General features: G+C 38.2%; 1 protein-coding gene across 2 annotated transcripts in view; it reads right to left on the bottom strand.

Annotated features, from left to right (window-relative positions):
* The window catches only part of LOC135239711 (PALM2-AKAP2 fusion protein), a 117928-nt gene extending 99263 nt beyond the window's left edge, over positions 1–18665 (bottom strand). Inside the window, exons 1-2 of one of the 2 annotated variants that reach the window (XM_064308582.1) lie at positions 18269–18665; positions 14414–14589 (exon numbers count right to left, since the gene is read on the bottom strand). In XM_064308582.1, coding sequence (XP_064164652.1) covers positions 14414–14451 — 38 coding nt within the window. In that variant the 5' untranslated portion in view covers positions 14452–14589; positions 18269–18665. The remainder of the gene's footprint in view (positions 1–14413; positions 14590–18268) is intronic. The other variant, XM_064308583.1, reaches the window with a different exon arrangement.
* Positions 18666–24243: the final 5578 nt, after the last annotated feature.

Genomic DNA, 24243 nt, shown 5'->3' with positions numbered 1-24243 from the left:
TAATAATTAAGGAAAATAATTGATTAAAATTCAGCGTTTATTCAAATGCTGCCAATGTTTGATGAACAAAGTACAGAACAATGCATCTCTATATATTGTGGCATCAAACTTAATCTCTCCATCTAGTTTACCATACATGATATTCAAAACTTGGAATTAAAGAGTTTTAAATTGACACTTAAGTGCTATACATTATTCACCCCTACCCAAAATTAACAAGTGTTGTGTTGGAAATCTACAAGAACCACAGCGTTGCCAGATGGCCAGTTTTCAACCGGAATGTCTGGTTTTCAAAATTTTTACCATAACTCACAAGAGTAATGTTGTTCGATTTTGTCCAGAGGTTCAAGAGAAGAAAAAGACAGTAGGAGCCATCTCAATACAATCTCACACTAATCTGGAGTTGTAATGGGGCGCGCACCGGCTAAGACAAGACTGGCAAGATTTTACTACGACTTCTAAGACTGTGAAATCGCTTCAGATATTGCCAAGAGTAAGGCCAGCATTATTTTCAGTAGTAGGCCTGCATCGCTACTGCCGTAATGTCTAGCAGGAGCTCAGTAACGAGATAACATAACCAAGTCCTAATGATCATGTCTGCATTTGATTTGATAAGGTGTGATCTAACAGACTCCAAATGGTTCTCATCACCATAAGAAGGCACTCGACTGGCAGTTTTCCCCCCTTACGTAAACACTTAAAGGAGCAACACACATTGTTTCATTTTTGCAAATTTACGAGAGGCTTAGAGGTTTATAGTAGACTTGTAAAAAAACAAAAAAAAAAACTCCAAAACATGGAGAGGGGTGACTAAGCAATGAGTGGAACTATTTCCCTTTTCTTACTGAAGACAAGCAGCTGGCAAAAACATGATTAATACCAAAAGGAAGGGAGATGCGAAGAGATGCATTTACATAAAGAAACCGGAACATGAAAAAGCTATAGAAAATTGTGGTTGATGAAAACAACTGGCTTCCAAGACCATATCTGCTGTGTTTTGTGATCAGAAAGATTCACTTCACATCTGATGGTGAGAGATTCAGTCACTCCACTCTCATATTTTTGACTTAACTCATCATTTCTGAAAATAAAAAAGTGACAGATTAAATATCTGAAGAATTCTGTTCTGGCTTCATAATTTTCCAGAAAAATCTAGCTCATAAATTGACTCAACGCAATCTGCCAATAGAACCCTCAGTAATAGCACTGTCAAAATATATGTAGAAACTAAATGTTGAGACAGCATCTCTGGCACATTAACATTAAAAACAAAGGGTGCCTGTGTCATATGTGTCCAGTGCATTGTCTTGATTCTGAAAAATATGGTGTCACCACTTTACAGTGGATGAACAAATTAACCCATCTCCACTTCAAAGCAAGCTCGCTGGCTTGGGTGGGTAACAGGAAAAAACTGTACCAAAAAGATATTTGCAGACATGATCATGTTCTTTGAACAGCCTCTCTGCAAATACAAAATCCATGATTATAGTTTTTTCAAAAAAAGTTTCCGCAAGTTTCCTCCCATGCTAAAATGGGTAACATGGAGGTCGAGAGGAAGTTCCTGAGGGAACTCTGAAATGGAAAAACTCCCAGGAAATGGTGCTTTACTGAGTTGTTCAATCCATTGTGCACAACATCAACCCAACAATGAATCCAAATACAACCATTAAAAGAGATGAGAGAAAATGTAGGTATATTGATACCTCAAGATACAGTAGATTTGAGCAAAGATTAGCAAAAACCTGTACCGTTTCATTATATTCTGAGACTATAATCAGCTCGGAAACATTGACTGATAGGGCTTGTGTTAATTTATCCTAAATACAAAACACACAAAATATGGTTTCTCCGGCCACACACTAAAAGAGAAACTGTGTTTATAAATGAGCTGATTTCAAGTTTGGTTTTGACTGTGAACGTGTATACAAAACAAGGACACCGAATGAGCTGAAAACGGAACATTTAGGCAGCGCTGAGGGGCATGTTATTTTGTAATCTGATACCAGTGCTGGGGAGTAGTTTAACTACATGTAGTTAAACTAGTCGTTTAATTACATTTTGCAGCTGTTCCCTGGTAGTTACATTCTTAAATTATTTTTTGATCAAACGGTAGGAAAATAATTGCGTTTCGATACAACAAATAATAAATATCTCCTACAAAAATCTAGATTTTTCTTATATGGCATTCTCATGTAAAAGTGCAGCACCTGGATTATGAATCTACAGTATATGCCATTGACCTCCTTCCTGATGATGAACAGATGTTGACTGGCCTGGGATTCGGGCCACTTACGTACCACACTTGCACTAAGAGTAGGATGATATAAATAATTCAGCAGAACAGTCAATTTTGCTCAAACAAGAAACCTCAGGAGAAAAACCTAATAACTTGCAAGTGCTAAGGATTGCCATGGGACATCGCCATCGTTGGACAGGATCAACAGATTTTAATAAGTGGTCTGAGGTAATAACCAAGAGCACTATCCTATTTAAGTGGCAGCACATGCAAATCAACAAAACATACAATGTCTCATTGTTCATTCCCATCTAGACAGTACGAAATATTCTATATGCCAATTGATGTTCGCAGACTTCAGCATTGGAAGTATAGAATGAACATATCAATAATGCTTACAACTGATTTTCAATGCAATGAATCATGCAATGAACCGGATTTCGATTTAAAAAATGTTATGCCCCCCCTCTTTCTCCCTGGTGCAGGAGAGTGTACACAAGTGTAGACAATGTACTCTCCTCTGAAGTGTGTGATGTCACCAGCTGCTTCTTTTCACACTGCAGCCCTTTAGTGCAGACCCTCGATGAACCAGTGGGGGTCACTAGAGAAAAGCTATTCTCGGCCATTAGAACCCTCGCGATGCTAACATCAGTTACAATCAGACCACGTGAGATCCCAACCGACCAGTGGGGGTCACTAGAGGAATGCTATTCCCAGCCACTTTAAAATCAAGAACAAATTAAAACAACTGACCAGTGGGAGTCACCAGAGAAATGCTAACACCAGCTATCAGAACCCGTGTGCCGCTACCGCTAATCACACGTTGACCCGCGGGGCTACCAGCCGAAGTAGACCTGGCAAGCGTAGGGATCTGGTTCTAGACTGTGGGGCCGAATCCATGCTCTGGAACAGCGTTTTAACGGGACGAGCCAGCCAGAAGCTCCGGCACGTTGATGTGGAAAATCTACGAAGGATTCAGATATCAATTTAGCGCTGCCTTGCCTTGAAAATCGTAAATTGTAGTGCTGCTTGATCTGAGAGCGCAGAGGAAATGCCTGGTTGTTCACGTAACAACTGGAAATAGGCTAAAGCCACAGGAACACACAGCACTGCAGACCACAGCTCCAGACATTTGAGGCTTTAGGAGCCAATGTTTCTTTCCTCAGCTAACTTGAGATTATATGTTGGCAGGCACTCCCAGGCACAGTAGATGAGACTTTAGCATAGAATAGTAAATTATGTTCTTCTAATTCTGCATGGAAATTAAAATGTGTTCCCTGTGGCAATTATACAGGATTTTCAATTGTACAGTCTCCTGAAAATAATGCTGTCCTTGTGTCCTGAAAGGGCTATTCAATGAAGAAAGAAGCCAGTCACCGGAGAAAGGGGTGGAGAGAGAGAATAAAACACAGACCTGTATAAAAGTAACCTCCTTTAAACCATCCCCCATTTGCACAAGCATACACACACACACACACACAAAACCTAGAAATCTGCACACAAACCCAAACCCAAACAAAATATCAAATTTCCTGTTCGGCCATCACCACAGTAGCTGTCCACCAGCCTCGAGATGAGAAGGACCTCCTCCTCCTCCGACTCTTTTTCCCTCAAATTTAACGACCCTCACGTCATTGGTCGCCACAGTACACAAAAGCAACATTGTTACTTCTGCGCGGTGACCTCATCATCGAGCGGTGCGGCAGAATAACACCTTCCAGATGTGCCCCAGCTGAAAGAGCTCGGAGTCTGGGATCAAATAAATACAGCGACAGAGGGGAATTTACCCTTTTAAGTAGATTTAGCCTTTTGCAAAGCTGCCGGTCGCCATACTTATTTTGTCTGCCGTTGAATGTTCCTTGGTAGGGTACCTTCTCTTTCAATAATGATGAAACTGAAATGGCAAATTCTGAAACTGTCATTTATAAATAATAATATTTTATTTAAAAAGCCAGAGTATTTATCAAATGCCCACTAAACAATAAGCTCACACAACACATCACAGCACATTTCATTTTTAAAAACTGCAACATTCTACTTCTGCGACTTCTATCGCTATTTCACATCAACCTTCTTACAGCTGTACATATACTGTAACAGTGCATGCTGGTTTGCATGGTTAATCCGAACTCTTAACCACTAGCTTCTCAATTTTCCTGTTCTCCCTGTATAAGATGCCCAGTACCAACAGCAAACCAGGTCTAAGAGCATCCTTCATCAGCCAACAAGTGCACAAATCCTCCAAAATGCACGTAGCCAAAAGCTGCTTGTTCTCAGCCTGCAGTCCTGTGGCTGAGAGAGGAATCGATCGCCTTGGAGGACAACACTTCACAAATGTTTTAGCTTTTCATGAATTTAAAACTATCAAACATTCCACGTGAAGTACATTTTGATGACTTCTTACATAGCTTAAATCACATTAATTAATACTAGTTCTGTTGGTTCTTAGAAAAAGCCATCATTTGAATCATACAAACTGCATGAAAACCTGTGAGGACGCATTTAGGCACTTATTGTTCCATCTTTCAAAGGGTAAAAATCTGGTTAAGTTGAAATCAGACTGAACTACAAATAAAAGATCTGCTTAGCTTTGGAACATAGATGTTACCCTTTTACAGTAAAACTCAACTCTAAGTGCCGACTTCTGGAGTGCAGTCAGAATACGTGAATTAATTTAAAAAAATGCTTAAGTCATTTTGCGTCAGAAAAACTACACCCCTTAGTTACCGATTAAGAATGGAAAGTAGACTAGTTATTCTGGCTAGCTAAAGGTAGAGCTTTGGGAAGCTTCTGTTGGAGGGAAATATTACTTACAGAACACAATTTCCATACCATTGGAAACCGTAACATGAGCGACTACTGGTTTGAGATATTTAGTAGAATTGAACAAAGACAGTTCTGTTCACATTGAAATCACAATGAGAGAGGCCTGTAAATGACTTGATCTTGTCTAAACTGTTGCTAAATTGATGTGAAATTCTTCTTTTTAGAGTTTCCATGGAATAAATAACAAAGGGCTGAGTTCAATCCAAAACAGTTTCTTTATCTTCACAAACACTATTTGGCGACTGCAACTGCCAAAATGGACTTGCCAAACAGAAGAGAGAGGGAAAAAAAAGAAGTAGAACACATGCTAATTAAATCCAGGCCAAAGTTGTTCAACTAAATTGTCCACATGTATGATTTAGCTATGGACAACATCCAGTAGAACTCAATATTTAAAATAACCAGGTTTTTATAATAAAAAACACATTCTCATTATTAACTACTGTCCAATGCATCAGTTTAAAAAGATAAATTCTGGAATATACCAACCTTTTTTCAGTGATTAATTGGATCTCCAGCAAACCCAAAAGCATTTATCCATAAATTTTAGAGATACAAGTATTCTTCCAGAATTCCCCAAAGTAATATATATCATTTGAACATTTCTCTGCAATGTTTTAAATGCCTTCTAAATATAAGCAAAGCAGCTATAATATACTGTTTTGCTTTTCTTCAATAGTATGAGTCATGGTATGGTACATCTCTAGTAGACGGTCAGCTCTAATTTGAAATAAAGGAACCGCTCATGATTCAAAGCAACCCCCTCATCTGTGAAACATGGTGGAGGTAGTGTTATGGCTGGGGCAAGTAAGGCTGCCACTAGAACTAGCTCACTTATCTTTAGTGATGAGGCAGTGGCAGCATGAATTCTGCAAGCATTCAGAAGCTTATTATCAGCTCACATCCACCACTGCTAACGCACTGCTAAGTCAATATATATATATATATATATATTTATATATATAAATTAATGAGCAACTAATTAAAGGTATTAAAGTTTGTTAAAATGTCTGAAAATATTGTAATTAAAAAAAAAAAACATTGAATAAGTAAAAATTCACACAAACATCCATGAGGGAAATACATTATCTGCGGTTAGTCACTGTGCTCACGTTTCTCTCTGTCTGTGGTCTAATGAGCTCTGCAAGTTTTAAGTCATTTGGCCCGGATGCATTTCCGTAAACTTTGTGTAAACTATCCTTTGGCAGACACTTGGGTTGTTCCCACACTACATATTCTATCTATTTTTGCTGGAAGATATATTTCAAAAGTAGTCTATATACAGTACAACTGGTAAAAATCTAAACCTGGACAGGCTAAGATTTCACAGAAAAAAAACATGGCTGTCCAGAAGACAGACCACCAATGACAAATGTTATACCTTCCTACACATATGGTATTTAACTGCAGGTTTAATACACTTTTGACCATACACTGACCACAACACCTGCACTAGTTACACAATACGACCTTCCATGTATATTATCCATAAATGTAATTACAAACAAGCATAAAACCTCCAGAAAATTACAAATCTCACTGCCCACAAAGGTAAGCAAGAACCTGTTCCAAGTGTAGAAATAATTACTTTCATAACTGGTAATATTACAGTGCAACCCACTTGTAAGAACAGCTGATGAAAGAAAACCCCAGATGTAGTGATGTTGAACTGTAGGATGGAATCATTCCTATACAAATGCTGTTGAAATACTCCACCTAATAATAAAGCTTTCTCCTTCTCAAAATGTTTTCTGACTCTGCACAATGTATTCCATATAATTACTTTTATTAATTCATTCTTTTTTTACATAATGTATATGAGCTAATAAATGGTATTTTACTTTGAATTCTAACTTAACTGTGTGATTGCTGCCAAATCAAAGACTGAAGGAAGAGAAGCTGTTCATTTTTGTTTTAAAAGTTCAGTTGGCAGCCATTTTTGTCCACACGTTTAGAACAAACTGGCAGTGCAACATGGCAGAACTTTCATTATTAAAACCAACTGAAGGTGAAATAGAGTAGTTAGTTTCATGTTGAAGTTTAGAAGCCCTGGCATGTGACATCATTGTTGTAATTTTTAATCTTGTTTCTTAAATGTCATTCCTAAAAAGCTGGCATGAGTAATACTGTGTAACTATATAGCCTAGGCCTAGTACTATAACTATTGTATTTCTTAAAAGATGTGTTACCAAGCACTGCTTTGTTCATTCACACAAGTCCAGAATATATTTTCTTTACACACATATGATAGACATGTCCATTCCACCTCATTCTGCTTTAAATGATATAGCTACCACTTTTATATCCTTTGAAGAATTAAATCATTTGAGTTTGACAGGTTCTAAGAAGTCGGTTGCACGGCATATAACATCTGTGACAGGGAGACATGTCACCGTGTGGCAGACAGGCTTTAACATAAAGAAGTCCATTAAAGGGAAGACGTGTGTACGCTGAGGGGGTTATGCTTTGTACACTGCGGATATCTCAGCCTTTTTTTTTTTGTTTCTGTAATCAAAAACTTGTCAGCAGCCTGGCTTGGTAAGGCCCCTCAGCCTCAGTAGCTCATGTACGCTGTTTCAATACAATACATTTCCCATACATTCATAATATATCCTTAATGCAAACAGTGCTCACTGTAACGTAGCCAAGACTAATCTGTGAGCATGTGTGCGCTTTGAGCGGTGAGGTGAAAAACCTGCAGCGGATTTGGCCTTGTGTACAGTGCGGAGCACGGAATTAATTATTGACTCCTTATCTTTACTCGTGTTCAGTTTTTCTCCCAATGAGAGGCTTATTCTGTGGTGTTGGCATACGGTATTCCCCCATTTCGTCTGAACTTGATGAGCTACTCCACCTATCTTCTCTACATTTCACTCCATACTTTTGTTATGCACTAAAAGTCCAAATTGGATTAATTGTACACCAGAGGTAAATTAAAGCTGGAAATTCAGTATATGTGTAGAGCCCAATTACACAAGCAAATTTCATACAGATATGACTACACGGCTATTCAGAAGTTAATAGCAAGCCTTGTTATTGCTTTCAGGCTACATTTAATTGCGACAAAAATAATTTCAATGTAAAAAAAAATCCAAGTTAGTCACATTTTAAACAACTATGAAAACACCATTCATGTATAATGCCAGCTTACAATGAATCACCCCATTACTGACCTCTTTGCTAGCCGTCTGCTAGAGAAATTTTCCCTCAACAGGATACAACAGCCAATATACGAGGAGGGAAATTGCTGATCCAAGAAATAGCTGACAGAGCATGCAAGAAATGAGAAAATAAGCGAACATTGCCATTGAAACATTTTCCACAACCGATCAGTAAAGTATGTTTGACTTGAGTGTTTTCAAACGTTTTCAGTTATTTGTAGAATTATTCCATAACTCTGAAAAGAAAAAAAAAAAACAAGTCTTCTAAAAGTTGATATCTTCCGGCAAAGTAATTTTACTGTTGTGTCCCAGTCAATAATCTGCTCCTCTACAGTTCTTTCCGAATAAGAACAGTTACTGAAATAATCTATGCAATTTGGCGGATGTAAATACCAGCCATGCCAGTCGGTTTTGGTGCGTTCTGCTGAAAAAGAACAGAATGTATGTTTTTTTTTTCTCTCTGGAAAAGTTTCTTTTCTACAATATGTACCAAAAGACAGCTGGGGATGAGCCCGTGCCTCAGAAGAGTGCAGAGCAGCTGTTTCTTTAAAAGGGGAAGCCATAAATTAAACTGATAAATCGCTGTCCTTGAGAATCATTTAAAGAGGCTTTTTGACCTCTACCGAGATGGATCTTGCAGTTCTGCATTAAAAAAAATATCTTTCCTGCATTATGAAATGTATACAAAGTTGCCATCTGAAAAGTTAAATTCAGAGGACTTTTGTTTTGCCATCTAGCAAGTTATGCGTTTGTGGTTCATACTCATATTTTGTTTTGCTAACTAGCAAGCTATGTATTTGTCATTCATACCCATACCAGTACAGCACTGATTGTTTGTAACTTTCCAAGCCCTCACCTGGGTTAATTTGTGTTTTTACCCAATCATATGGGGAAGAATCTTACATTAGCTTTCCTTTATTCTCTTCAATTTTTTGACAGGACAAAAAAACCTTACAAAGATTGATATTTAGAAGCATTCTCATTCCTTTTGAATCCACGAGAAAACAGTGGCATCATAATGACACAATTTATAGTAATATTACCAATAATTTGAGAGAATTATAATAATGCAGTTAGATATTAAATATACAAAACTACATCAAAAGTACAATTTTTTAACAACCTCTTTCAATACAAGAGTAAACCGATCTCAGAAATAATTATGTTCAACAATATTGAGGCACCCATTTTTACCATCAATGATTAATTTAATCAGCCTGACAGTGCAAGTCAGCACTGTGGTACAGTTAAAGGGAAGTAGCAACACAATCAAGCCAAACAAGCATACACAAACCTTCCCTATTTTTATATTTTCATGAAAACCATCTTTGTGATCATGTCTCTCTAAAATCCACCACACAAATACAACTGAGACCAATGACAGCCATAACTCATGAATTTCTCAAAGTAGAGCGCCATTTATTGAGCCCAAGCAATTATGCACCTGGATTATAAATTGGTGAAATATAAATACCTACTGTTCAGTAAAACAGTAAGAATGTTTTTTTTTTTTTGTTTACGTCTGGGTCATTTTACATCCTCTTGAGCTTCACTTTATGAATCAGATTATTGATTCAGATTATTAATGTTCAGCAGTGGGGTGATTCTTTAACACGATTCTTCACAGTGTAAAGCCCTCAGAGTGCGGAGAGGACGGAACTACAGCGGTTCCAAAAGAGGCCAATAATGTCCACGGGCACTATGTGTAACTTAATAACAAGGCATGACATGAGGTATGATCTCAATACATTTCCTTTATCTTCTTTTGCAAAGCTGGCCAGCATATTTGTGGAATATATGTTTCCATATCTGTCTGTACTATACTATAAAGGTACTATAAAGGTTTCAGGCAAACCATCAAAGGTGATTTAGGCTACATCGTTCTGCCAGTATGATACAGAGCTTGTACGCCGGTCCTTGAGAAGATACTTTAAGTTACCTGCATAATGGACTGCTTTAGCCGTTTGATGAGAATCAATAACCCCGACAGACCCTGTGGTTTTCCAGGATTAAAGTTGGTCGCCCCTTTAATCTACAATATATGATGTGTATGGTTATCTTTAATATGTGGAGTATTCTTGAATTAAAAATTAATGCATGACCATCATGTGTGATCTATCAATGCATAATCACTGTTTCCACGACAATGTTTTTTAATATGCAACAAATCATACTAATTACTTGACTCTATTTAGTAATTTATATAATACTTAATGCTTAATAGTATATAAAGACTAGCTCCAATAGCTGCATTCACAATGGTCGATGTACATCAAGAGCATGAACAAATTAGCATTACCACTGACAGAATGGATGGTACAGAGAGTAAGCCTCTCCCTAATGAACTATGGCAGACCTTCCAAGCACTCCAGTCCTCTCAGCCAACCAAACCGTTTTTGACTAAAATGGACTTCAGCCCAGAGTCGAGCCAGGAGACAAACTGAAGCGGAACAACGCTACAGGTACACAAGCCGCAGAGCACATCAAGGGAGCCCTTCTGGATAATATGTCAATGACGGCAGTGTGAGGAAGACATGCCTTACTAAGCCCTTAGGTTTCCGTGTACTACAGTATTAATCTCACACAAGCAAAGGAACAGGCCGTCAATGTGCCAGAAGAAATGCACTCTCTTTGTTATGACAAGACCTTTGCCCCAAATGTGTGTTTTCCCTGGTTCAAGCACATTTTTTAAACAAACTATTTATAGTTTTTCTCAGGGGATATGCCACTAAGATGAGAAACAGATGCTTCAATCAGAATTGGATGTATAACAATTCTGGGAATATTACTGACAATAAAGTATACTTTCACACAAACACTTAAAGTTGACTGTGCAGTTCTAACCAGCTGTTCTAATCTTTAATGATCTGCAGTTATCTTCATCTTATGTTTCTTAGGCAAATCCTCACATTTTTAGAATTAGGAATTTATGGCAATATAAACACATTCTGTAATACTTCAATCATCCATTTTGTGAATGGATTAAAGATTTAACAAACTGTCATATTCTCAAATTTTTTGGTCAAAATGACGTGGGCTGTCAGAGTGTAGTTTATTTTATTTGGCGTATTAAATGACTGACCATTGGTTTATTAGCAAAGCACATTCCCAGCAAATGGGTGGATGTCCAAATTTTGTAATGAAATGTAACCTGACCTCCTTCATGTTTGCAGCCACCAAACACCACAGATCAATGTCCATTCAAAACTGAGCTATTGCAGTACAGGGGGAAAAAAAACATGCAAACCATTTTAGCTACTTTACAAACTCCGAAAATTGGCCTTGGACCCTCGTGACTTGCTGTTTGCAATTGTAGCTGTGTTCATGAAACCGTACTGAAAAGTACACAGGAAGTGAATGTCCCTTCCTGAATTTGCTTCCATAAGTTCCTGCTGTTCTAACTTATTTTAATAACATAAAAAAGAGCATGCATGCCAATTACTGACATACAGGTCAACTGCATTCTAGCCAACACCCATCCAATCCATATTAAAGCATCTTTAATTACAACTATAATTATACTATAGCAATCATATTAGAATTGATCATAAATTAGAATTACAGAAATCTCTAAGTAGCGGGATTGAATTTGCTTTACTGCTCCATCCAGAAGCTAATCTAGTTTCTGCTGTCACCTTCCTGGATGGCAAACTGGTTGTCAATGTACAGCAGTATCTTTGCTATAATCTCCAAACTCATCATCCTATCGACTGAATGTAATTTTTCTTCTGTTGCAGTCTTGCAGTTCAAAATGAGTATCACCCTGACTGACCCCAATGTAATGTGTATTTTTTTCCCTAGACCACCCATGGTTAAATCTGCAGCGTCAACCTGCACATCATTAAAGCCAATGTATTCAGAAAGTCTAAAATAGCCTCTGGGTCTTTAGTCATGTATTCTGGAGCAAAACTAAAATTGAAGTGACTGGTTAAAAGTCTTTCCATAGTCATAATTTGCTTATAAAGAGCTCAGTGTATTTATGAATCTTGCACAGGAGATTGTTAAGAATACATTCTACATGAGTTATTTTCCTGTTTACATAAGTATGTTGTCAAGTCAAAGAATCTCCAGTTAGTGCAGAAAAATACAAATAGGAATATAAACAACAGTATGAAATCAAGCAAATCCTAAGCAAAGTAAAATAAACATAAACAATGCAAACATTCCCTAAACATAACATAATGATTTAGAAAATAAATGTGCCTATTGCCATTCTTAGAAATTGAGACTGCAAATTTAGAGCAAATTCTACAATTGATGTAGCTAACCCTACGCTAGCAACACAGTAAACATTTGAGACAAAATGAGACAAAACCTCCAGTGTCCTTAAACAATGGATGAATAGCTTTAAGTGTGGAACTATAAGGCAGTTCACAAGCTGTGCAGTAATATAACAGACACTATGAAACATTACGAAAGCATTCTGCTGCTGTTAGCTGAGAGGCTGATTTTTAACATTTCTTTTATTTTATTATTATTTTTCAGGTCAAGTTTAAACAAATTATATATATGTTTTAACCTACACAACATAACACATGCTGTGGTAATTGAAAAACATTGATTTTCATATTTCATCTACCATAACTAAGTAGTAGTTAGCAATTAATGACAGCAGTAGCCATCTAGCCAAATTACATAATTTAATTAGAGCCAAATATATACATAAATATCATCATTAGTAATACTCAATTTACAATTTTGACATTAAGCATATATTACACTTACGTCTTATTTTTAACCAATATCATATTCCTTTTGCTCGCTGTGCATTATATTTACTTGGCACTCATCAGATTTGACCAGTTAGCCTATCTTTTACCATTTAACCGTTTACCGTGAGGTTTGAAACATTAAGTGAACGTACTGCGAGGTTTAAAAAATAAAGTGAACATACAGTGAGGTTTATTTTGTTTTTTATGGGATATGGCAACAAACCATGGAAAGTCCATCAATTAACAGGCCTGAGAAATTCCAAGCAAAGGGTAATCTCTCACTTTTTCCACTGCACTTTTCAGGAAAACAATGAAATGTAGGAACATTTTCTCTGTTGTGAAACTATTCTCCTTTAACAAAATTAATAGTACGACCTATTAGCAGTACAAGGACATATTGCATTGTTTTATAATAGATCTACTGTTAAAAACTTCATTATAATTATCCAAAAGCTTCTTGGCTGACCAAAGCCATTGCAAGCGGTCTTATTAGTTGATACAGTGGCGCTTGTACGTCACGTCAATTGCAGCCAATCTGATCTTGCTGTCACACCCATCATGGTCACCATGTTTGTTCTGCACGCAAGTGACAAATTAACTGCGAATTAATGCATTCAAGCACTTCACAACATGATAAGTATTGGGACCAATCCTGTCAGGGAAGGACATCAGCACACATTTCAAGCCACAGTGATTTGTCCACATTATGCAGTATATTACCCTCTTGTAAAGGGACGCGTGTCCCGACAATCAAGACACACCTGACACTTGTCAGGGTAGTGACCTTGTCAATGCAAAGCACATACTATGTAAAACGCATGTTTCCGTAAAGCGGTGCTAAGAAATTACCCTAAAAACCACGATTTTAGCATGTGCGACCACGAACGAGAACGTGTGTCGTTGGGCGTACATAACGCACATGCATGTATGGCGGCTAGTCGAAGGAGTAGCATTCGTCGAGACGAGAGAACGGCGCGTATTCGTTTTGAAAGAATTCCAGCGCCAGATGCCTTCTTTTTGTGTTTGCAGAACACCGACATATAAATGGCTCTCTCGCATCCTTTCTGCTGAATCAGTAGACAACACCCAAGAACAGGGCAACAATGCGTCTCTCCTTATGTCTGCTCAACCGAAAGCGTGTAAGGAGGAGGCATGCTCTCTCGCTCTCTCTCTCTCTCTCTCTGCAGCATCACTAGAACCGGCACTGAGAAGCATTCACACAAACGCCGACTCCGCACCCCTACGGCGATCGGGGGGGAACGGGTCTTTATGAATAATACACGCGAGAAGACTTCCGCGTACACGCAGGCAGCGAGCGGCGGCGCCGAAGGGCTGAGGCGCTTAGCAGCGGCTCCGCATCCCGCATCCCCGCAGGAGCCATCGCCATGGCAGCCGTAGCCGTAGCCTCCGCTAGGCTACCATCACCATGGCAACCTCAGGACGATGCGCGGTGTAGGAGGAAAGATAGACATACTTACTCCAAAGCTGGGGGTTTCCTCCTCAGAGGTGTACCCATGATGGCCGGCCACCGCCCTCTCTTCCTTTCCCCCGCTCCCGACGGTGCCTTTTTCACCTCCTAAAAGACCTTCCCTCCCTCCTCCAGAATCAATCCAACACGCACTGTTTGCTAGCAGCTTGCATCTCTCTGCAATGCCTACAGGAGAGAGAGAGAGAGTGGAGGTGGGGGTGGTTGGTGTCGGGGGTGCAATTGGCTAATGCCTTTCTTTATTGGTTAAGACAATATCCTCTTTTTCCCTTTGAGATTCAGGGAGGGGAGAAGTAATGTCACTGGTAGAAACCCGTGCATCATACTAGTATTCAAATATGTATTAACGGCACATTGTAAAAATCACACAGTGCACATTGCACAGAAAAATTGTCTCATGAATAGTTTGTATATGAGCTATGAAATATACACAGTGAAAACTTTTGTGAATATTTGCCATTCTTAACCATAGTTTCCCCTAGTCAAAATCCAAAGATGAAGGCCATATACAGCATATTTAGGAAACAACTATGCTATGTTAAGTAATTAGCCTATATTAATAGTGTGTGTGTGTGTGGTGGGGGGGGGGGGGGGGTACAATGGTGCAATGGAGCCATTTCGAAAGACATGATTGGGCATATCCCCCCTTTGTTGCCATGATCCCAGGATCAATGGTATTGAAGTTGGGGATGTGCCAGATTGGAGGGAGTGAAGTTATTTGGGTTATTTTGCATGCTTTCCATCATGCATCAATTTTAAGAGATAAGAGATCCTATTAAATTTTGTCTCTATCCAGTGATAACAGATGATGTGTTTGGGGTGGTTGATTAAATTAAAGATTCTTCACTTCACATGGTCATATGAGTGTCAAGTTCCTAATTTGGAAAGTTGTAATTAACTTCAGTCTCTGGGAAAAGGCTTAAAATTATTTTGGTGTCACAGTTGCAGAGGGATAGCAGTCTCAAACACTATCAGAATAATTTTGGAATAAATGAAAAAATTGAGACAGTGTGTGTTGTGGGAATCTATCAGTCGATCTGATTTTTTATTCAAAAAATTTTAGAGGAATGTAGAATTCTGCAGGAAACCTATGCAAACCAGGGAATGTGTTGTTGTTGTGCTTAATACTGAATTTACTGACAGACAGACGGAGAGAGAGAGAGAGAGAGAGAGAGAGAGAGATCAATAGTAGAGGAATCACCCTTGAAAAATCTTTGAGAAGCAGGGGTCATTAAAAACCTTTAATCTGTGACATTCCTTAACACCACAAGATCACAGGAGCTGTCTGAATCATTCATGGCAAAAGACCAGAAGGTATTTTCTTTCAGTGGAAAACTGATCTGTTGAACTTTCTCATCGGTACTCATGGTGGCGTTTTGGCTGTTTTCCCCTGTAACTGCATCACCAAAACATCCTGCAAATTAAAAGTTTATATTTATGTCAAGACATGTCTAGTAAGTGTCGGTTTCTTCAGATCAAGGTTTGGTCTGTTGAATATGACCTGGTGCGGATTACTGTAAACTGTTCATGTGCGATGGGAGCTATGTATGTTTTCAGTCTTCAAAGGTTTTCTCTGCTATTAATTGCCATGTATAGGATATCATTTTGTATCCAATAATTGTTTTCCTAGCCTCCTACCAGATAAACGCAGAGAATTATGGATTGTTATTTAATTCTAGGGATGTTTTTTACTTGCTCTCAATGAACATGGTGAATATGTAGTCTCTATGAAGCGAAGCGCCAATATGGAATCTAAGTGAAGGTTTGTTGCGGGGGTTGTTATCCATTTGTAAGATAGTTGAGGAGATATTGGGGGTTGAATTGGGATGGACAGCAGCATTATGTATCTTAGGGATGGAATTAACCAATTCTCCCATCAGGGATTATACAGTTTACTCATTGGTGCGTTTTGATGGCACTTGGACCATGTAATTACTGCTTTCAGTGACATTGTTATATCTGGTACTGTTTTGATGCATAATGAGCCATGATAAAACATGAAAAAAACACATGGATGTAATGGTAATGGCTCAATCTGCAAGCTGGTTCTGAAGTACCAGTTTTATAAACCAGTTAATTTCTTACTGCAGGCGCTATTCACTCTGACTTGTAAGAGGGCGTTTGAATTCATCTACAGCTAGAAGCTTGTGGAAGAGCTAAGAGGTCAACAATCCCCCTTTATGTGAGTTTACTAAGCTGTAGGCTGTTTGCTGTCAGTGGTGAATGTTTCAGACTCACATTTTATATGCTCTGCATTTTCACAACACTAAACTGTGATATTGCAACAAAATAAAGATCAAACCCTTTCTGGTGGATTGTGGGAAGGCTACTGTGCAAAGTGCATATTGACACAGGCATTTATCATTGAAGAGGAGTTGAGTGCTCCAAACTCCAGTGCTGATGCACTTGTGATATAGTGTGACAATCTGTACAAATATTATCTTGTGACACAAAGATCACAAAATTAATTACATATGATTTTTTGTTTATCCCATTAAGGAGGACGCCTCCATCACTCAGCCACTAATAAACACGGCAAATAAAGAAATGCAGTTGAGATAAATACACATCTTACCTCAGTGAGATTTGAATCTGGAACAAATTTATTTTCTAAGAGTGGTTGCATGTACACAACATTTTTGTATGCCTAATTGTGATTATGTAAGGCCTAATGGTCATGTGAACTATTCATCTAGGTTTTCCGAAACCAAAATTGTCTCCTAGCCCGCCTGGTTATCATCTGAGCTGTGTACAGTATTAGAAACTTTAATTCACAGCATGCAATTGACTTCATCAGACACTGATCAAAGTTTTTTTTGAAAGAGATGCCTAATTAATTAACCATGAGATGACTTAAAAAGACTCAGCCACGGATCATATGCTAACAATTACAAATGTGCGTCTGAGTGCGTAATGCCTATGGAAACGCATTATTTTCAGCTATTTGTTGCTGGTGTAATGAAAGCCTCTCCAAAATGGCTGATATATAACAGGAATATATCAAAGTATGTAAATGATATCACTAAATAAGACTCCTGGATACATTCAGCCTTACATGCAGTGTCTGATTTATCAAGTCCGTTTGCACATGCAAAACCTTTTAGAGCACGCACAACTAATAACATAACCAATGTGCAAAACAAATTCCATGGCAGATCACTGGTCATATTATTGGTTTTGCGCCTGCTAAAATGTTTGCACGTGCTAGAGGTCTTAGTAAATAAGGCCCATAGTACTTTCCCCTCAGTTTTTTGAGAAAAAATAAATAAAAAACAAATTCACACATTTTATACGCCTCCAAGTCCGACCAATACGTGCTGCTCTTCATCTTGCCACACAAAATAGATAAGAATGCACAGACACTACATAGTGCATCCAGCATGGCATGAATTACTCAGTTTGATTTTATTACTGAAGTTTGGTTTTGTTCATACAGCAGTGACTCCATATTTATTGTGTTTACTTTTTCTTGCTGTGATTACAAGACTGCTAAATGCAACTGTTTAAAAGTGCCTCTGCCACCTAGTTTTGGATTAACTACTGTACAACACAATATACACAAGTAAATTTAACAAATGAAACAGAATTGAACTGATAACTAACCAGTAATTTCACAACATCAACGTCTCCATGTGCTATGAGGAAAGACCAGAATGCATGTAATGCATATATCAGTCTTAAGCTGGCATTTAAGTACTTGATCCGATCCACTGAGTTAGCATATCTTGTTATACCCAGCTATTAACGGAGGAATGCCACAGATTAATCGGTCCTTATAAAGCAAACAAGTTGGAGACAGACAAGGAAAACTGAGCAGCAGTAATGGGCTGAAGCAGAACGTACTTACTGTTCTCCAGTAGAAGCAGCTGTCCTTGAGTGTCGAAGCGCTACATGACCCCGGACCTTCTGACAGAGGCTGACATTTTCCCGCTGTCCAGTCGGCATACCTCGCGGCACTGAAGCATGGTGCTGGCAGGTCGCGTATCAGTTTACTACCAGATCTGAGATGTGTGGATTACCTCTTGGCATGTGTGATCACCACCCGATAAGCCGGTCAAAACATCACTGCTAAACTCCAGCTGGGTTTAGCCCAGTCGTGCTGCTAACATTCCCAGAGCCAGGACTGCTGTATTTTCAATTATTGTTCTTTCTTGCACTGCGAAAGCTTGGTTAGCAGGTTCAGTCGACAGTGTGCCCACTGTTTTGAAAAAAAGGAGGAAAAAAACAGTGCAATGTGAATGAGGGGGCAAGTGTGACAAGGCCGTACACAGAGGACCACTGATATCAAGGGCTGACACAATGTTAGCTTTGTTGGTTCGCCCAGTGCCATGCTCTTTCAGGAATTCTCTGAAAGCAGTTGATGAGGGGGTTTTACTTTAGAAAAAGAGTCCTTTCACTGTCACTGAAATCTAGATCGGTGTCTTATTTGCATCCCCCGCGGAACACTGTATCTCAACGAGCTGTTACTGATCTCTTCGGGTCATCCTGAACTATTCCAAAGTACAAAGATCTACCGTTTCCTGTCTCTGTAATGCCTTCTTTCTGTAGCTGGTTTCAGCATGTCAGGCTACCCCAGGGAACGGAACAATAAACAAGCAGAACATCTCAACTGTGGAAACGAATGTATTGCACGCTATATGCAGCCTACAGAAGCATGGAAGAAATGTCAGGAGGCCGGAAAATTTGCGTTAAATTGTCATTATGCAGCCTAAAATGTATACACCATTTCCACCTTGTGGACAAACCTTGCAACTGCACGAAAAGTCTTTTTCTACCAGAAGTGCATTTACTTAGAAAGCCCACATTATTCAACGGAGTCTTAGTGCCCGGTTCCATGACCCTACTTGTTCACCGAGTGTCTCCAATAGTCTGTGAGAGTTCATTTAGTCTTAGGCTTTATCTTTACTGACAAAAAGTGATTTTTTAAATCAGAAAATATGTACGGTATTCAAAATATTTACTCTGTATGCATTTCAATTTGACAATTTGGGAATATATGGGTAATGAGGACATTCAATTCAAACTTCTAAAAGCAGCAGCTGGTTGTACTCTGGTTAATTCTGGGCCATATTATGGTTTCTGTTTTTTGAAAAACAAATTCACATTTAAGCTACTTAAAAGTTTCATTCAGAGAAAATATGTTTCAAGAAAGTGTTGATAGAATTTCACTGTGTTTATGCGAATTCAGCAAAGGTGATTTTTAACCTAAAGTAAGTCTATTAGTATGTATAAATTAACATTCTATACATACTATTGAGAAACCCTCAAAAAGACACATTTGAGAGTGACCCTAAATTAGAATGTAGTAAATATACTTGTAGAGAGTCGACTGGGTCAAATCATTTGGCACCACAGGATCTTAAGAAATTGTACTGACTAAATGACAGAAAATGACATAACATTTCTGAATGGAAAACAACACAGATTTATGAGAATCTGCAGTGATTTAAAAGAGCTATTTCATACTGTCCAAAGGGTACAACTAATGTCCTATATGTGTAACAAAATCCAACCCCCACGGGGCTCAGTTAGTAAATTTACTGGCCATGCATGCTGCTGGGCCCTGCATCCTTTTACATTTCCCTGTATGGCATTTAATCATTTTAATCTGTAGAACAGTCAAGGGTGAATGAAGAAATAAACACATTTCAGCAGCATTGCTTATTTTTGGCCCTCAAGGGCCTTTGCCTGAGCTGTACCTCATACTCCTTGCTTGAACATGTGTATGTATGTATTTATGTATGGGGGGTGGGTATGTATGTATAGGGAGGTGGGTGGGGGACCTGTGCAGGAACAAAAGCATCAAAAAAAAGTGAATTGTGTGGCCCATTGATGGTTGTGGCCCTAATCAAACACATAATGAGTTCTTATCAACAGCTGACTCAATGTATGTATAATAATAATAATAATAATAATAATGACAACAACAACAACAATACTACTACTAATAATAATAATTATAGAGCATATTAATATAATTATTGTTGCTTGTGGTTTCACCATTCTAGGGGACAGTACAAAGGAAATTTAGTTGCGTTTACAGTGTGAGAACTGCAGAGGGCGATGTGCCTTCTCTGAAGAAAAACCCTTCAGGTGCATTTCACCCAATCTCTTCTCAGCACTTGTAGCAGTTCAATAAAATTGCAATTACAATTATATATGAGAACAAACTTCACAGGACAGCACCATTTTAAAATTTCTTGAACAATTATAAATGGACAGAGATAGGGATATTTGAAGCTATAGTTAAAAAAAGGCATTGAGTAAACGCGTAGAGTAGGTGAATCAGTGAACAAATGCAATAATTACTTTTTTGTTTAATAATGATTTAACGAGTACCCAATTGACCGAGTCCATTAAGAATTGGACACTTCATTTAAAAACAGTAAATGTTATACATGATAATTATTTTACGTAATACTTTTTTTTTTTGATACAGAGACCTGTATAGTAACTGGAGTGGATGGCATAACCGAGGTTCAATTCAATAACAGAACTGTATTGTTTTAGCACATATTAACGAACCTAGACAATAAAGTCATGAATTAAATGCAACACAGCATTTATACCTACAGGCATATATACACTGAAAAGATTAGGGCAAAGAATTTCCTCTTTTCAGTTCATCTTTGTATGCATCCTGGCGAGACTTCATGACTCCTTTCTCTTTTGATAAAATTCATTACATTGCATTACAGACATTTAGCCGCTTTCATGTAGTGTGCACCATTTATATTTGCCGGTTCGTCAACTCAAACACATTCGCTACTGTACATATGTTCACCACCATAATGTACTGCAAATAACTTAAACCTACACATCTGGTTTCAAACATTAAATTGATTTATTTTAGTATTGTATGCCGTGTTCAATAAACGCAATGTTAGGAAATGCTACTAACCGACGTTGAGTATTCAGTTTGTTCCATGTTCAAACTGGAATGACGTAATCCCAACGTCACGATTCTGTGCAATATTATTGGAAGTGCTGGACAAGAAGAATTGGCTATTTTAGATGGGGGGAGACCATAAACTGTATCTTCTCGTACCCAAATAGATACATGATTATTAAATATAAAGTAGCAATTGATAATATATGTATAATGATTTTTATGTGTAAAAATATACTGTAATTTCTTCTGTGATAATTCAACATTGTGTGGAAATGGTACAGTCTAGGTAATGCCTAGCATATAACCAGGTCATTCGCTGTCAGTTGGGTGGCTGGCAGTAAGTGGGTTTAATTATTTAATTTAATGGGTTCTATTGATGTGCTGATTCTTTTGTTTTGTGTATGTATAGAAATGTTGGTATAATAGTTGGGGGCACTTCTGTAAATAAAACACCCCACTTGGGTTGCACAAGTTTGAGTCTCATAGCCAAAGTTCACTGTAAAATCTGCCAACCGACCATCCTTGTAACAAGTGGTGTGAGAAGTAGGCTACACCTTTTCATCCCCATGAATGCAGCGCACTTTGACACGGGCTCCATCACTCTTCTCCTCTCTAGGAACCAGATCCTGCAGCACTAAGGACTGTGTGCTCCTTATGTCAAGTGCTTTCTCCTGCTGTCCATTAACTAAAACTGAGACAATGTGTTTGAGTTGATAAACCAGCAAACATAAATGGTGCACACTACATTTATGAAAGCGGCGTACTCACACCAAACAACTGCTACCATAAGCAAATACAGTTAAAACGCGATTTATATTTGTGTTTATTTCTTAAATGAATTGTTCAAGACAATAAATGATCTCTGAATCTTGAAAGGGACATCTTTACATGTAAACCGATGTTAAGATTGTATATTTACTCCATATTTAGTCAGAGATATTGATGATGCTATATTTCCTCTTGTTTATTTCGTTATTCACTGAGCAGCATTTTTCACCGCTGTATTGAGATACCTCAGTCTATTTTTGGCTTTATTTTCTTCCTATGATTAATTAAAAATTTTGGGTGGTGAAAGAATATTAGAAACTCTGTATTTGGCTTAGTTGTCATATATCATCTTCTAATAAAGCTATAACCAGAGTTTGTTGTTTCCACGCATAGTTTTTTGTTGCAGGGGCACTAAATGTCTGAGTTGAGCAACCTCAGGATGCCAGCATCCTGGCCACTAGGGGGCTCACGCAAAGGGGTTAATGACCGGAGGCCGTGAGATTAACAAAAAAAGAAAGGAAATTCAGATGACATTTTATTTCTTCTTCAATTATAAAATGCATTTAAGAATATAATAATGTAATCCAGAACTTAATTTATTCTTTGGACCCCACAGGGAAACATTTTGTCCTCTTAATGTAAACCACTTAAAAGCCGACCTGAGGTCAAAGGAGTTATCATTGACCACTGAGCCAATGGAGTATGCTTACATGTGTTTGTTCATTAGGAGAAATTCTCGAAACAGAATTGGAAATGAAGAGTTTTTGACAGTGACCCGTTGATGACTCAGAGTGAATCCCATGTGCATTACAACTCGTTTTCCAATCAAAATGCTTTAGCTGCTGTCACTGGTAATACTGTCACTGAGGGTCCAGAATGAATTATACTAATTTGATTGGACATATCTATTTGGGAGAATTTAATTGGCTTGCCATTCTGCCATCTTATAATTTAGCAACTAAAAGATTACAAGCACGTGAAAAGATTAAAATGGACTGACTTAAAACCAGTAGTCCAATTTGATTACTATTTTTTAAAACATCCAACTTTAAAATAAATAAATAAAATACTAAGTTTCAGGACTACAAGATTCCTTTCTTTCAAAGTTTACATTTTAATTTGGTTGCTATAGTGCCACCATGTGGCCAAATGGCTCCATATTGGTATGACTTACACAAACATACAAAAAAGGGGAAACTAATCATAAAAACTAGAATAAAAACAACAAAAAACATTGAAATTGCTTTTGTTCAACTAGCACGAAGAGCTGATCCAGAGCATACTAGCATAAACTGCTGGCCAAATACATTTAAATGCCATGAAAAAGAAAACAACACTAAGATTGTCAGATATTCAGAGCAAGATTTTTGGCTGCAAACAGAATACAGTCTGAAAAATTTTTGTGTCGTGAATTCTAATGGCTCACTGCATGGAGAATATATTACACTGCCAGCCTGAGAGTTCCGGATTGCTCCCTTCCAGTCTGAAAGGCCCGGTCCTGTAAGGCAGGTCAGTGGTTTTAAGGGGCAGTGTAACCTTGCTTCATCACTCACCGGAAACTCCTCCGGTCAATTGGGCTTCCGGAATCTGCCTGTGTCAGCTATAAAGTAGCTGTGGCAGTTTAGCTGATGGATTACACAGGAGGAAAAGGAGTGGTCGGCTGGATGCACGTGCTAAGAGAGACACATGAGCCCCGTTTACACTAGGCATTAAAATCCGCCCGTGATTGGATCTGTGGTTACAACCAATCAGATCCGTTGTCACAGGACAGGTGAAAATGTAAAAAAAGACACATTTGAATCAGATCATGATCAGAGGTTTCTGTCCATGTTTCTGCAAAGTGTAAATCCAACAAGCTATAGAAACAGTTTACAGTTACCCAGTTCTGCCTTCGAGCACTGACGCCATCTTGCAAGGCCATCCCTTTTCTCTATCACCCCAATTAGCAGGTATCATTATTATTTAACTTTAACTTTATCGGGAATATAGGACCCCTTTCTCTCTCTCATTGGAAGCTCTTGGTACCCATTAAATACCAAATTACTGCTTTCTACTCATTATGTATAAATATAGGATAAGCACTGATCCTTCACTTACTACAAAAAATGTGCGATCATTCTGTAGCAAGCTCCAGTGGCTGGCCACCACAAAGCCATGGTGTC

This window comes from Anguilla rostrata, chromosome 14, assembly GCF_018555375.3.
Source record: "Anguilla rostrata isolate EN2019 chromosome 14, ASM1855537v3, whole genome shotgun sequence".
Taxonomy (NCBI): Eukaryota; Metazoa; Chordata; class Actinopteri; order Anguilliformes; family Anguillidae; genus Anguilla; species Anguilla rostrata.
The sequence above is the reverse complement of the archived record's forward strand: the minus strand, read 5'-3'. Positions and strand labels throughout refer to the sequence as shown.